This window comes from Atta cephalotes (assembly GCF_000143395.1).
Source record: "Atta cephalotes unplaced genomic scaffold scaffold00018, whole genome shotgun sequence".
Lineage (NCBI taxonomy): Eukaryota > Metazoa > Arthropoda > Insecta > Hymenoptera > Formicidae > Atta > Atta cephalotes.
In genome coordinates, this window is record NW_012130082.1 from 1,218,174 (window position 1) to 1,230,530 (window position 12,357).

At 30.5% G+C, this 12,357-nt stretch overlaps 5 protein-coding genes across 5 annotated transcripts in view; 3 read left to right on the forward strand and 2 right to left on the reverse strand.

The window, feature by feature from the left end:
* Window positions 1–420, forward strand: LOC105618711 (histone H3). Its single transcript, XM_012200239.1, has one exon. It carries the CDS (start codon window positions 10–12, stop codon window positions 418–420), a length of 411 nt encoding a protein of 136 aa, XP_012055629.1. The 5' UTR covers window positions 1–9.
* A 1,515-nt stretch (window positions 421–1,935) lies between these two features.
* LOC105618712 (transmembrane protein 145) lies at window positions 1,936–4,514 on the forward strand. The gene is made up of 5 exons (XM_012200241.1): window positions 1,936–2,315; window positions 2,663–3,170; window positions 3,752–3,889; window positions 3,977–4,232; window positions 4,324–4,514. Exons 1-5 carry the CDS (start codon window positions 1,936–1,938, stop codon window positions 4,512–4,514), a joined length of 1,473 nt encoding a protein of 490 aa, XP_012055631.1.
* A 2,418-nt stretch (window positions 4,515–6,932) lies between these two features.
* On the reverse strand, window positions 6,933–7,286 carry LOC105618713 (peptidyl-tRNA hydrolase 2, mitochondrial). Its single transcript, XM_012200242.1, has one exon. It carries the CDS (start codon window positions 7,278–7,280, stop codon window positions 6,933–6,935), a length of 348 nt encoding a protein of 115 aa, XP_012055632.1. The 5' UTR covers window positions 7,281–7,286.
* Window positions 7,287–7,380: 94 nt separating this feature from the next.
* LOC105618714 (cytochrome c oxidase assembly factor 4 homolog, mitochondrial) lies at window positions 7,381–7,957 on the reverse strand. Its single transcript, XM_012200243.1, has 2 exons — window positions 7,856–7,957; window positions 7,381–7,485 (listed from the first exon to the last, which is right to left on the reverse strand). Exons 1-2 carry the CDS (start codon window positions 7,955–7,957, stop codon window positions 7,381–7,383), a joined length of 207 nt encoding a protein of 68 aa, XP_012055633.1.
* Window positions 7,958–10,729: 2,772 nt separating this feature from the next.
* The window catches only part of LOC105618715 (ras-related protein Ral-a), a 2,358-nt gene continuing 730 nt past the window's right edge, over window positions 10,730–12,357 (forward strand). The window contains exons 1-3 of the mRNA XM_012200245.1: window positions 10,730–10,837; window positions 11,244–11,452; window positions 11,598–11,772. Of these exons, the coding sequence (XP_012055635.1) occupies window positions 10,733–10,837; window positions 11,244–11,452; window positions 11,598–11,772 (489 nt within the window). The 5' untranslated portion in view covers window positions 10,730–10,732. The remainder of the gene's footprint in view (window positions 10,838–11,243; window positions 11,453–11,597; window positions 11,773–12,357) is intronic.

Genomic DNA, 12,357 nt, shown 5'->3' on the forward strand with positions numbered 1-12,357 from the left:
TCGTTGAAGATGGCAAGAACTAAGCAGACTGCTCGCAAATCTACTGGAGGCAAGGCCCCACGTAAGCAGTTGGCGACGAAAGCGGCGCGTAAGAGTGCTCCCGCAACTGGTGGTGTGAAGAAGCCTCATCGTTATCGTCCTGGAACTGTCGCTCTTCGTGAGATCCGTCGTTATCAGAAGAGCACGGAGCTTTTGATCCGCAAGCTTCCGTTCCAGCGACTGGTTCGTGAAATCGCTCAGGACTTCAAAACCGATCTCCGCTTCCAGAGCTCGGCCGTCATGGCTCTTCAGGAAGCGAGCGAAGCCTATCTCGTCGGTCTGTTTGAGGACACCAACCTTTGCGCTATTCATGCCAAGAGGGTTACCATCATGCCCAAAGATATCCAGTTGGCTCGTAGAATCCGTGGAGAGCGTGCTTAAATTGCCTCTTTCTATCAATCGGCCCTTTTCAGGGCCAAAAATTGTTTTACGTTGAAATTTCTTGCGTTTTCAATTTCATATTTCTAACTTATAACCTACAGAAACAACATTCCTTCGTTAGAAACTTTACATTCACTATTTTTCTTTTTAAAAGTAGTGTTTTCTATATGGAACGAGTGATTGGTCTTTTTATTCATTAAATGGTAAAAATAACATTTGGTCGACTCAAAGTAATCTTGAATATTCTATTCAATTAGTTTTTTGTCAGTAAGAATAATGCTTGTAGTTCAAAATCGTGGCAGTTGGCATACAAATACAAAGGAAACAATAGATTAAACAGTAAGAAAATCGACATAGTTCAATTAGATTTACTACTGCTACATTTTATTGATTACGGTTTTTATGTACTGTTGCCATGGCTCTTTAGCGTATCTTTACGAGTCACGTATGACGCAATTTTGGCGCGCTTTTGCGGCTGGGCGTCATAAATGGCGTCTCTAGACGCAACGCGTCCCGCCAAAAGATGCTACGATATCTCGTCACAAGATGGCGCAAACAAATTTATCAAAATAAACGGTTTCGATGATGTTTGTCAAATAAAGTCGACATTTCAAGAAATTTAAGAAATCCAAATATAAGTAAAATCATTCTTATTTTGCAAGAAATATTTACTCATTCTTGTAACTTATACTTGTAACTTTTGATTACAAATGGGAATAAAAAGTTGCGTCGCCGCAACTAGAGATAGACTTCGATTATTATTAATAGCGATTAGCATTAATAATAGATTAAATCGCACGCGACAGTGTATGCTCGTTATCGTACTATATTTCCATTTATTTTTAACGATTTAACGAAAGTTAGCGTACTCTCGAAAGAATGTAATGAATTTTCACGTAGCCGGCATTTTATCAGTATCAGGATTTTCATGATATCTCTGAGCTGTATCGTTTGTTTAATAACCGAGTGGACTAAAATTTTCTTCTGTTATTGCGTAACAAGTAACTACAGCAATCACACGCCAAAGAAAGTTTTCACCAGACGATGTTAGGAAGCGTCAATTTCTCCTTGGAGCAGTCGAAGCGAATGGTCTGTTTGGGTGGGGAAAATCGATAGGAAAAGGCGAGTTCAAAGTGCTAAGGGAGAGTAAGAGTACACACGGCGTGTCATTAACGGCTATCTTTTTTTTGCGTGCAGGACAAATCGACAATTATCTCTTGGTGAATATCGCCGGAGGCGACACGTCACGCAACGACGACGACAACGACAATGTCCGAACGGAGATGCTCCCGGGAGGATATCATCGCGTTTCGATGAGATGTCGATGAAGGCTGCGAGTGGCATGGGGAAGCATCTGCGTCGCACGTCGTGCAACAGCAGTGTGCGATATCGCTCAGGAAGATGTTGAGGGGACCCGGCTCTTGACAACTCGCGACACGAGGCGCGACGCGGTTAGGCGAGACGAGGCGCGATCGCGAACGACGGGATCAGCGGAGGCTGGGTCTACCCTGGAAAATGACTGTCGGTCGACAGTTGGTGCGCGTTCTCTGCGTGCTGCTCTGCCTGTCGTTGCGGCCAGACTACGCGTATTCCACTCATATCACCGGCACGTTTAACACGCGAGAGTTTTTTCGATTCCTCATCAAGTTCGGCTTCCAGAAGACCGACCGTCATCGGCAAAAGGACTCATATGGTTATATTTTTGGCAATGTGACCGCGAGAACGGACTTCGATGTGCCGATCACCCTGGCAATACTCGATCGTGGCCACTTCCTCGAGTATTATGGCAATCGCACGCTGATGGATAAGAGCGCAGCATGCGCCTATATGTTTAACACTTTAAAGAAGAGTTCCTACGATCCAGATTGCAACGAGGAGGGTCAAGACTTTCTGAGGTATATTTGATGTTTCAATCTATTACATTATTGATGTTTTCCGATAAGAGCCGGAACAGATGACATAGACTGTATTTCATTAGGTATTCACAATTCTTATGCATTATTTATCCTTATTTGACGTTAGAATAATAAGAAATCCAAGAGCATTATATTGAGCATCATATTGAATAGTCATAATAGTACAGTGAATCATTACGTTCTTGTTGTTTGTCATCGTTAAATAAACATGATCACTATGTTATGTTGTATCTCTTGCTGGAAATCAATGTCTGTTATTTGTATTTCTTGTACTGGAAAGCATCCCATATCGTACGATTAATTAATGTTAACTTTGTATTTTGAAGACGAGTCCCATGTCCTCGAGACAAATTATGCCCAGATGAGGATTCTGTATGGAATATCGTGAAGGGACATCAGTTTACATATGTTATACAGGACTTCTGGCAACCACGATTTTGGTACATGAGCTTAGTGGCGTGTTATAGGAACAAAACAACTTGCCAATGGGAATATTATAGCAGGCACGACGAATTGGAATATGACATCTGGCTAGTAAACGGCAATCCGAACGTCAGTGGCCTAAACAGTCTGACTTATCAGTTCTCATATGACAGACAGAATACCATTGAACTATACTTGCTGTTTTTTGTGTGTTACATCATATTGGTGCCACTGCAGTTGTATGCAGTAAGATTGCAAAAGCATCCTGTAACAAGATTGTTCACTGCAAGTTTATTATTAGAATTTGTGGCAGTATGTTTAATCTTGATACACGTGTTGAAATTTGCATTAGATGGAATAGGCTATGAGCAATTAGAAGTTGCAGGTGATATTTTTGATATTCTCTCACGGGTAAGGAAAACATCTCGTGAATTATTCAAATATTATTAAATTTGTTCAAATATTATTAAATTCAAGTAATAATCTAACGTTTCTATACAATATGTAACCATACTTTTTAATCTTTTTAAATTTATTTAAAAATGTATATATTTTTTTAGTATATTTATTTTTCATGTTTTTAATGTATGTATATACAGGATTTCACACCATCAAATATATTAATAACGTATTCTGATAGATTAAAAAATTCTAATACAAAAATGTTGAAGCCATAATTATTATAATGATTTTTTAATTATAATCCATCAAAGAATCATTAATATTGCTTATTATTCGTGCGATAAGATCCATAAATCAGTATTCAGTTGGTATTTAGGACTGTCTTAAGTACAATTTTAAGATGTCATAAACTAATGCCGATATTTATATTCACAGTCGGTTCTTATTTTAAGACCATCTTAAGTAATGTCTTAAGATGCTAATACAGCTTTATGATTGGCTTAAGACAGTCTTAAAGATAAGTATCTACTATGAATACTTTTTGGTGTTATTTTCACGAAACTTTAATTTTAAATTATTTTTTTTTCTAGACGTCCTTTATGTTATTGTTACTCTTACTTGCCAAAGGATGGGCGGTAACAAGAATGGAATTAACATGGAAACCACTGGTGTTTGCAATATGGTTTTGTTATGGGGTTGTGCACATTTTGTTATATGTATGGAATATGGTAACTATTTCTCTATTCTTTATATATCTTATTTATAAATAATTGCAATAAGTATAAACTCTTTTTATTATGAATTAATTTTTTCAGACAGAAGTTGATATTATTGAAGACATAGATGAATATCAAACTTGGCCAGGATGGTTTATATTGTTATTCCGAAGTGCCATAATGGTATGGTTTCTATATGAACTTCGAAACACCATGACATACGAGCATAATACTCAAAAATTGAACTTTCTCCTTCACTTTGGTGCATCGTCATTAGTTTGGTTTATATATTTACCTATTATAGCACTTATAGCGCTTCAAATAAGCGCACTATGGAGGTTTAAACTATTGTTAGGTGAGTAAAGTTTGTAAAATATTGAAATTAATTTTCTTCAGCTATATTTTCTTCAGTTATATTTTGTACTTAACGCATTGTCAATTTATAGGTATAACATATTCGGCAGACTGTTTTGCTTATTGTGTAATGGCTCATTTATTATGGCCCACCAGAAGTGAACAATATTTTTTACTTGCGCAAGGCGCGGATAATGGTGATGAACTTGATGAATTCAACGAAGCGCCGCATGTATTAAATAATTATGTAGAACCGCCGGAACTCGGTAAAATAATTACTTAATATTCGTCCATTGCAAATATAAATATTAAATTGATGACATTTTTAATTACAAGTGATGTGATGTACATTTGCCAAACGTCAATCTAATAGTACTCTAATATGTGCTACAGAACTGAAATATTGTGTACATCCTATAATTAGGGATATATCAAATTTGTCAAATTTGGCCATGTGATATGAAATTAATAGAAATTAATAGATACAATAGAAATAAATGAGTATGATATGAGTATATGCTATGAACAAACATAATTTTCAATTTAATATATAAATTAATAATCGACAGTATTAATTATATCAGCAATTTTATATCTACAAGTCACAACACATAATTATTAAGTATCTTTATCCATTCGAGAAATATATACCTTTATAACATTAGTTCATATTCTTACATATTCAGACAATTACTCATATGATTATTACTCACATTTTTGTTTATATAAATACATAATTTGTAATATTTATTTTTAAACTATATTTTACTTACTCATATCATATTCATATATCTATCTAATGTTAATTTTTGTTTATTTTCATCATTTTGATTTTATAAAAAAACTATTATATTGTATATGTAAAAAAAATCTTTTAACAAAGTACATTTTTTATGCTATTGTTTAATTTCATTATCTTGTAATTATTTCATGTCTACTCTATAACTAAGAATATTACAATGTGCACTTGAATAAGAATGGTAGAAATGAAATACTTACATAACTTTCGTAAATTTGATTCTATCAATAGTTGAATGGTTTAAAAATTGTGTATGCGATAATTGTATATATAAAAGTCATACTGATTTATATATATTAATAGTAGATTTATCAAGAATTACATAATGTTCCAAAATTATCTAATTATTGTACGATAAATTTTTTTGTCATTTTTAATATTAGCATGCCAATAGTTGAATAATTAGCGATTTAAAAAAAACAATCAAAACTTTCAGTTAATTTTAATCGAATTTTAGTAAAAAAATTGAAAGTTTGTTTTAAAAAGTATTAGAAATTAAAAGGATCCATTAATTAATGAACTTCTATAATAACTAAGAAAAAATGATTTATAAATTGGATAAAGAAGCTATAATTTAAAAAACAATATTTTTAGTATGTTTTACATGAGAACATTTTCATATCTTGTTCAAAATTTTATAAAAAAGATTTGATCTTTCAAAGTATGTAATTTAAACTATCATCATTCATTCAGTTTTGTTATTACACAATGTACAAATAATGATCACATACACAAACATGGAAAATGAAAGAGCACCTATATAACATTCTTCCGATTTTATTCAAGTAAGTTTACATGTTAGTTGCACATTGTTGAATAAGTATAAGTACTTTATACAGAAAATTGAAATATGATGTCGTACTATTATTGCTCAATCTTGTAAGAACTTAGATAATATGATTGTGTATGTATAATCTCTTGAGAATATTTTAATGATCCGTATATGTATATTTTATGGGATCTCTTGAGAATATTTTAATGATCCATATATGTATATTTTATGGGATCGGTAAAATCTTTATGATACATTTATATTTTTAATATCCACTAATCAAAGCAATTTAATACAATCTACTTTTTATTTCTTTATAATATTATCTATGTTCAAATTATATATGTTAAGTTTACTTTTTTGAAAAATACATTTAGACATGTTATACAGATTATGCTTCTATAAATGCCAGTGTGTCTAATATGTATATATATGTATATACAATTTATTTCCAAAAGTTGTGTGTCTTCAAATATGTGTTTTGAGATGCTTTTTGTAGATATATAGAGGAGGTAGTATTATAGCAAATATTTTAGTATAATGAAATTGTTATATCATGTCTCATTACAGTCCAACAAGTAGAAAAGATACTTTATTTAATTAATCTTTTTGCCAGATTAGGTAATGTATTGTACAACTTGATAATAATAATTGTTTTATATACCTGATTTAACTTTTTTGTATATTTGCAATTGATATGGACCTTTTCAATAACAAAAGCAACATTTGATTAAGAAATACAATTTATATTACAGTCAGAAATTATTTCTTTATTATATATGTGTACATAGTTCTTTCTTTCTTCTTTCTTCTTATATATTTATATTATATACACTATATAGTACTATATAGAACTTAAGGAACCTTATTATAATTACATATCTTAAAAGTATAGTTATATTTAATTTTGAAATTTTTATTTTATACAGAGAAATGTTTTTCTTAAAATTTTATTTAAAAATTATAATAATTCTTCATATACACATATAATGTTATTCTTTTAACATCATGAAATTATTTATCCTAGATTGTGAATGATATATTTTGATATTAAAAAATTTGAATCAAATATTTTTTTGAAATTATATAAATTTATAATATTAAATTATGTTTTGATACAACATATAAAATTATAACAATTTTAATCTTGATGTAAGACTATCGATAGTTTCATTGAAACCAGGACCTATACCAACAACTGTTACTGTACCAGGCTTCAGTTGTGTTATACCAGCATCTTTTATTATGGCAGTAATTAAACCAGCGCGTTCAGCTTTACCTGCTAAGATCAACAGCTCTTCCTCGTTTGGTATTTTAACAACAATTTTAGGCTGTCCACATCGTAACCAGGATTCAAACATTAATTGCTTCTTTTTATTATTGAGGGTTTGGCGACAGCATTCTAAAGCAGCATGAGCACATTGAGCAGCAGTTTTACCTTTTCCCATAGGTAAATCTGATCGAACCACTATTACCATCTTACAGTTCTCTCCATTCCAAACAGGAGGTAGGAAAGATCTTATATATTTACTTATCGTTGACCTCATCTTTTTATAATTTTTTTCAATCAAAGTATTATTAATGTCTTTGTTCTTGCTGCTTTGTGTGTTTATCCATGCATTCCTTAAACTTTTTTACTTCATTTTGACACTTTCTCCAATCCTGATGTTCTGCTATACACTCCTGGAAAATTATTTCATCAAATTAGTTATTAAATAAAATAAGAATATTATTAACACAATCAAAACATTTACTTTACAACAATCAATGAAATTAATAAAACATCAATGAAATTAATTTAAAAAAAAATATATTTAAAGCTAAAGTTAACTTATAGTTTTATATTGTTCTTCTAGAACTGAAATTGTAAGCAGTTAAACTTTAATTAAAATTTATATATCCGTTTCTATCAATGTAGATTAATTTTAATCTTGATTCAACTAATTTATCTTTTTCTAGTAAGAATTAAAAAAAGACGAAGAGTAAATTGAACTAAGATTAAAATTAATCTACATTGTAAAAACGAGTATTAGCCAGTTATAAGTAAATATACTTGAATTTGATAATGTAATTCTATGCAACCGGTTTTCTTTAACATTCGCTCAACAGGATCTTCAATTTCTTCTTCAGCACCAGTATTCGACGATACAGTCATTACGATATACCAATGTTTAGATGAAAGAAATTTGAATTATATCACTGAAACAATTCTTATTAATAAAATATTATTTTTAATAATTTCAACGAAATACACACACAGAATATCATAGAGGTTATAATTATTCCGTGTGCGAGTTATTTTTATCCGTCTGCCGGGTCTGCAGATTCGAACAGATTTGAGAACAATATCGAACAAACCCAAGTAAACTAATCTGGTTTATTAATTTCTGGTTTTTTCTGGTTAATTTCTAGTTTTTTTAGGAAAATTGAGAAGAATTATGCTCCATTTTAAATATCAACATCCACTGCTGTAAATTTCTCTAGCAAATAACAGAGTTTTGTTTCATTTCCATATCAAATTAACATATACTGATAATAGATAATTAAAAAGTTATAATTACATGAGTAATGTGCGTGATGTCCAACTTCAATGCGACGACGTGAAGTTATGCGCATATTGAGAAATCGATCTATTCTAAATATTCGCACATCTGTTAATTATTTGAGACACTATTATTGTTATTTTAATTATTTATTATTATTATTGATCGAAAATTGATATGCTGAATTACGAAAACATCTCCGATTGTTTTTTGAACCAATATTATTCGATGAGCAATTAACATTGCGACGACAATTATAACGCGCGAATATTTAGACTGAATTAAAGCACCTCTTCTACACGTGAAATTTGTATTATTCATGTAGAAAAAATGAATTTTTATTCGAAAAATGCTATGTTGCGCCACACATTAGGACTGTGAATTTCGATCAACTTCGATTAATTTAATTGTTGATCTTTGTTAAGTAATTTTGTTAACGTAGATAAAATTATTAATTTTCTTATTTAATATGTAGAAAATGAATGGATTAGGATCATCAACGGATTGTAATTAGAATTTTTTCTCTAAATAATATCGCTTATTAAATTAATTGAATTAATTAAGTTAATTGCAGTTTATTTGAACTTTTAGATTTGTATGAATTTAATTGACAATTAATTTCTTTACAAAAATGTTTATATTTCATAAATTCATTTTACACTTAATATCTGCATGCATAATTAATTACATTTGCGTAATAGTTGACATAAATAAATAAGATTTTCGTGAAATTATTTGCTTTGTGTATATTATATATGTGTATATTATATATGAAGAGTTTTGAAATTACAATAAAAAGTAACAGACATTTGTATAGTTTCAATTAAACATATATTTTTAAACCATGAAATTTGATCGACATATCAGCTAAGTTCACGCGAATAGATGCGACGATACGGCGATCGAGACGCCGCCGGCGCTTGACCGTCAGAACTATTCGATTGCGTGAAAGTAAAAACCAACGCGTGTGACGGCTACAAGAGATCACGGAACAGCCAGCCACTCCCGATTTGCGTGATTTTCAGAGGTATTTATCAAAAGAAGGCAAAACGGTTTTGTCGCGCGGCCCGGGTGTAGCCTCATCTTCGCGCGAAACATTCGACGATTCCCGACGGCTACGACGCAGCGACGTGCGGCTTTTGCGGCATCCGCGCTATCCTCCGAGGATAGCGCGGCACCGCCTTTCTCGATTACTCATATTACACTCCGCGACAACCTCCGGCGGCTCTGGCCTGTCTTGTTCCAACCAGTGTCGTTCGATAAACGCGACGATTCAGGCGCGGCGATTTATTGCTGTGATTCTTACGTGTCTCGTCGCAATTATTTATAATATATTTGTCCGTATATCAGAAACTTTCGCGCGAATGAGATAACGAAAAGAAAAGGAACTGGAGTAAATTAAAGCACAGTCACAATACAAGGATATATAAGTCTTTTGAAGTATCCTTCGAGTTTCTTTCGTTTTCTCCACACTGTCTTTTAAGTATTTCTCGTTTGATTATTTCACGTGAGCGAAAATAGCGGTGAATCTTAAAGAGGAACAGCATGTACTGAATGGTAGGCGTATAATTTATTTTGATTAAGTAAGTTTCCTATTCTTCTTTTCTCTGTTTAATTTTGTCACTTCTTTGACAGTAGCTTTTTTTTTGACAGTAGCGTCTCCAAAATGTTATATTTTTTTCTTTCTCTTTCTACGTGATATTACTTGCTATAATACTAAAACCAACTATTATATTTCTTACTTATATAGTATTAATATCTTGATTATTATATCTATATATATTATATCTATATATATAGAATGTTTATATTTATTGAAAAATATTACTGAAATATAGAATATAATTCATAGAAATATACAAATACTAGAATAAACTTATAACTAAAGGCAAAATACAAATATTAGAAGTTTTCTGTTTTTATTGATATCCTGATATGTTAAATTATCTGTTTTAAATATAGACAATATGTCACAGATTTGTATGATATATAAAACATATAAGAACACATACATGTATGAAACTATACTTAGTCTTAGATTTCTCACACTGACAATGTAATTCTCACATCCTGCTATTGTTACTTCTGCTCTGCTTTAATTAAGATAACCATCAGAAAGAAACCCCTATTTTGAAGAAGTTGCAGAAGATATATATACACAATGACAGTTTTGTTACAGTTATCATCAGTAATGGGAAATATAGATTTCTGTAAAAAAATAATACAATTAATAATAAATAAATATGAATAAATGTCACAAGTATATATATGTTTATATTTATGTTTAAAGTTTGAATATTGCAAGCGCAAAGTTATTGTACATTTTTAAGATATGAAAAATATATTTAGTGACCACTTTATCTTAATTGAAGGTAATTATCTCAAAAATGTCGAAGAAACCAGGAGCTACCCAAGCAATGCATAAGGTCATAATGGTTGGAAGTGGAGGTGTTGGAAAGTCTGCTCTGACGTTACAATTCATGTATGATGAGGTAAAATAAAAAACAAAATAACTTAAATATATTTTAAACATAAAAAATGCTCATTTATTGTTAACAAAGAAACATGTAATTTTTACCAAGTATTTAATCATTAGATATCGGATTCTTGTGCAACTTCATATTTATTTAGAAAGCAGTTTTGGAAAGTAACATCAAATATAAATTTTTCTTATTAAAAAAGCATTTTAAAAAATGCATATTTTTTTATATATATTGTGCATATTTGTGCAAATTTGTATATTTTGTATGTCTACAAAAAATATCTGCATAAAAATCCAATGTCTATTAATGATAAATGTTATTATACTTTAAGCATTTAATTTTTAAGTATTATTACATTAGAAAGATATTTCTGATAATCATAATATTAAAATTTTAATCATAATATTAAAATCAGTTTGTTGAAGATTATGAACCTACAAAAGCTGATTCCTACAGAAAGAAAGTTGTATTAGATGGAGAAGAGGTACAAATAGATATCCTAGATACTGCAGGACAAGAAGATTATGCAGCGATTCGTGACAATTACTTTCGTAGTGGGGAAGGGTTTCTTTGTGTATTTTCGATAACAGAAGATGATAGCTTTCAAGCTACACAGGAATTTAGGTCAGTAAAATTTGTCACTAGTCAGATAAAATTAATCACAGTTTTATGTTATTGGAGAAAATTTTAATATATGGCAATTAACTGATTATAAATATATTATTTGATCATTCCATGAATAGAAAAAAATCTGTTTTCTTTTCTATAGAGAACAAATTCTCAGGGTAAAAAATGATGAGAACATTCCATTTTTATTAGTGGGAAATAAAAGTGATTTACAAGAAAAAAGGAAGGTTAGTTTAGCCGAAGCTCAAGCAAGATCTCAACAATGGGGTGTTCCTTATGTGGAAACAAGTGCTAAAACAAAAGAAAATGTAGACAAGGTAAAATGCTGATTATGTATAATTTTTATTTAATTTTATTAAATGCTACATATATATAATAAATATTTTATATGTGTAATTTTTTCTTATATATCAATATTGTCTTTATTTAAAAAAATAATTGTGATATTACTTTCTGATTATGATTTTTTCTCTATTTCATTTTTAGAAAATAAAAAACTTGTGGGATTAACTTTTTTATTAGCTTTGTGGTAGTATTGTTAAATTAGATGTTTTACTACAGAACACTTTATCTCATTAAGCATATTCTACATACATACATACATACATACATACATACATACATACATACATACATACATACATACATACATACATACATACATACATACATACATACATACATACATACATACATACATACATACATACATACATACATACATACATACATACATACATACATACATACATACATACATACATACATACATACATACATACATACATACATACATACACACACACACACACACACACTACAACATACACACACTACGACACTACACACTACACACTACACACAACTACACTACACACACACTACACACTACACTACAACAC

Bases quoted from the DNA above. Each gene is read 5' to 3' on its own strand.
- LOC105618712 (XM_012200241.1), top strand. From the start codon at position 1,936: ATGACTGTCGGTCGACAGTTGGTGCGCGTTCTCTGCGTGCTGCTCTGC. The intron at 2,316-2,662 runs GTATATTTGATG...TGTATTTTGAAG, and splicing joins GAGGGTCAAGACTTTCTGAG to ACGAGTCCCATGTCCTCGAG. The intron at 3,171-3,751 runs GTAAGGAAAACA...TTTTTTTTCTAG, and splicing joins TTTTTGATATTCTCTCACGG to ACGTCCTTTATGTTATTGTT.
- LOC105618711 (XM_012200239.1), top strand. From the start codon at position 10: ATGGCAAGAACTAAGCAGACTGCTCGCAAATCTACTGGAGGCAAGGCC.
- LOC105618714 (XM_012200243.1), bottom strand. From the start codon at position 7,957: ATGACTGTATCGTCGAATACTGGTGCTGAAGAAGAAATTGAAGATCCT. The intron at 7,486-7,855 runs GTATATTTACTT...ATAATTTTCCAG, and splicing joins AATTACATTATCAAATTCAA to GAGTGTATAGCAGAACATCA.
- LOC105618713 (XM_012200242.1), bottom strand. From the start codon at position 7,280: ATGGTAATAGTGGTTCGATCAGATTTACCTATGGGAAAAGGTAAAACT.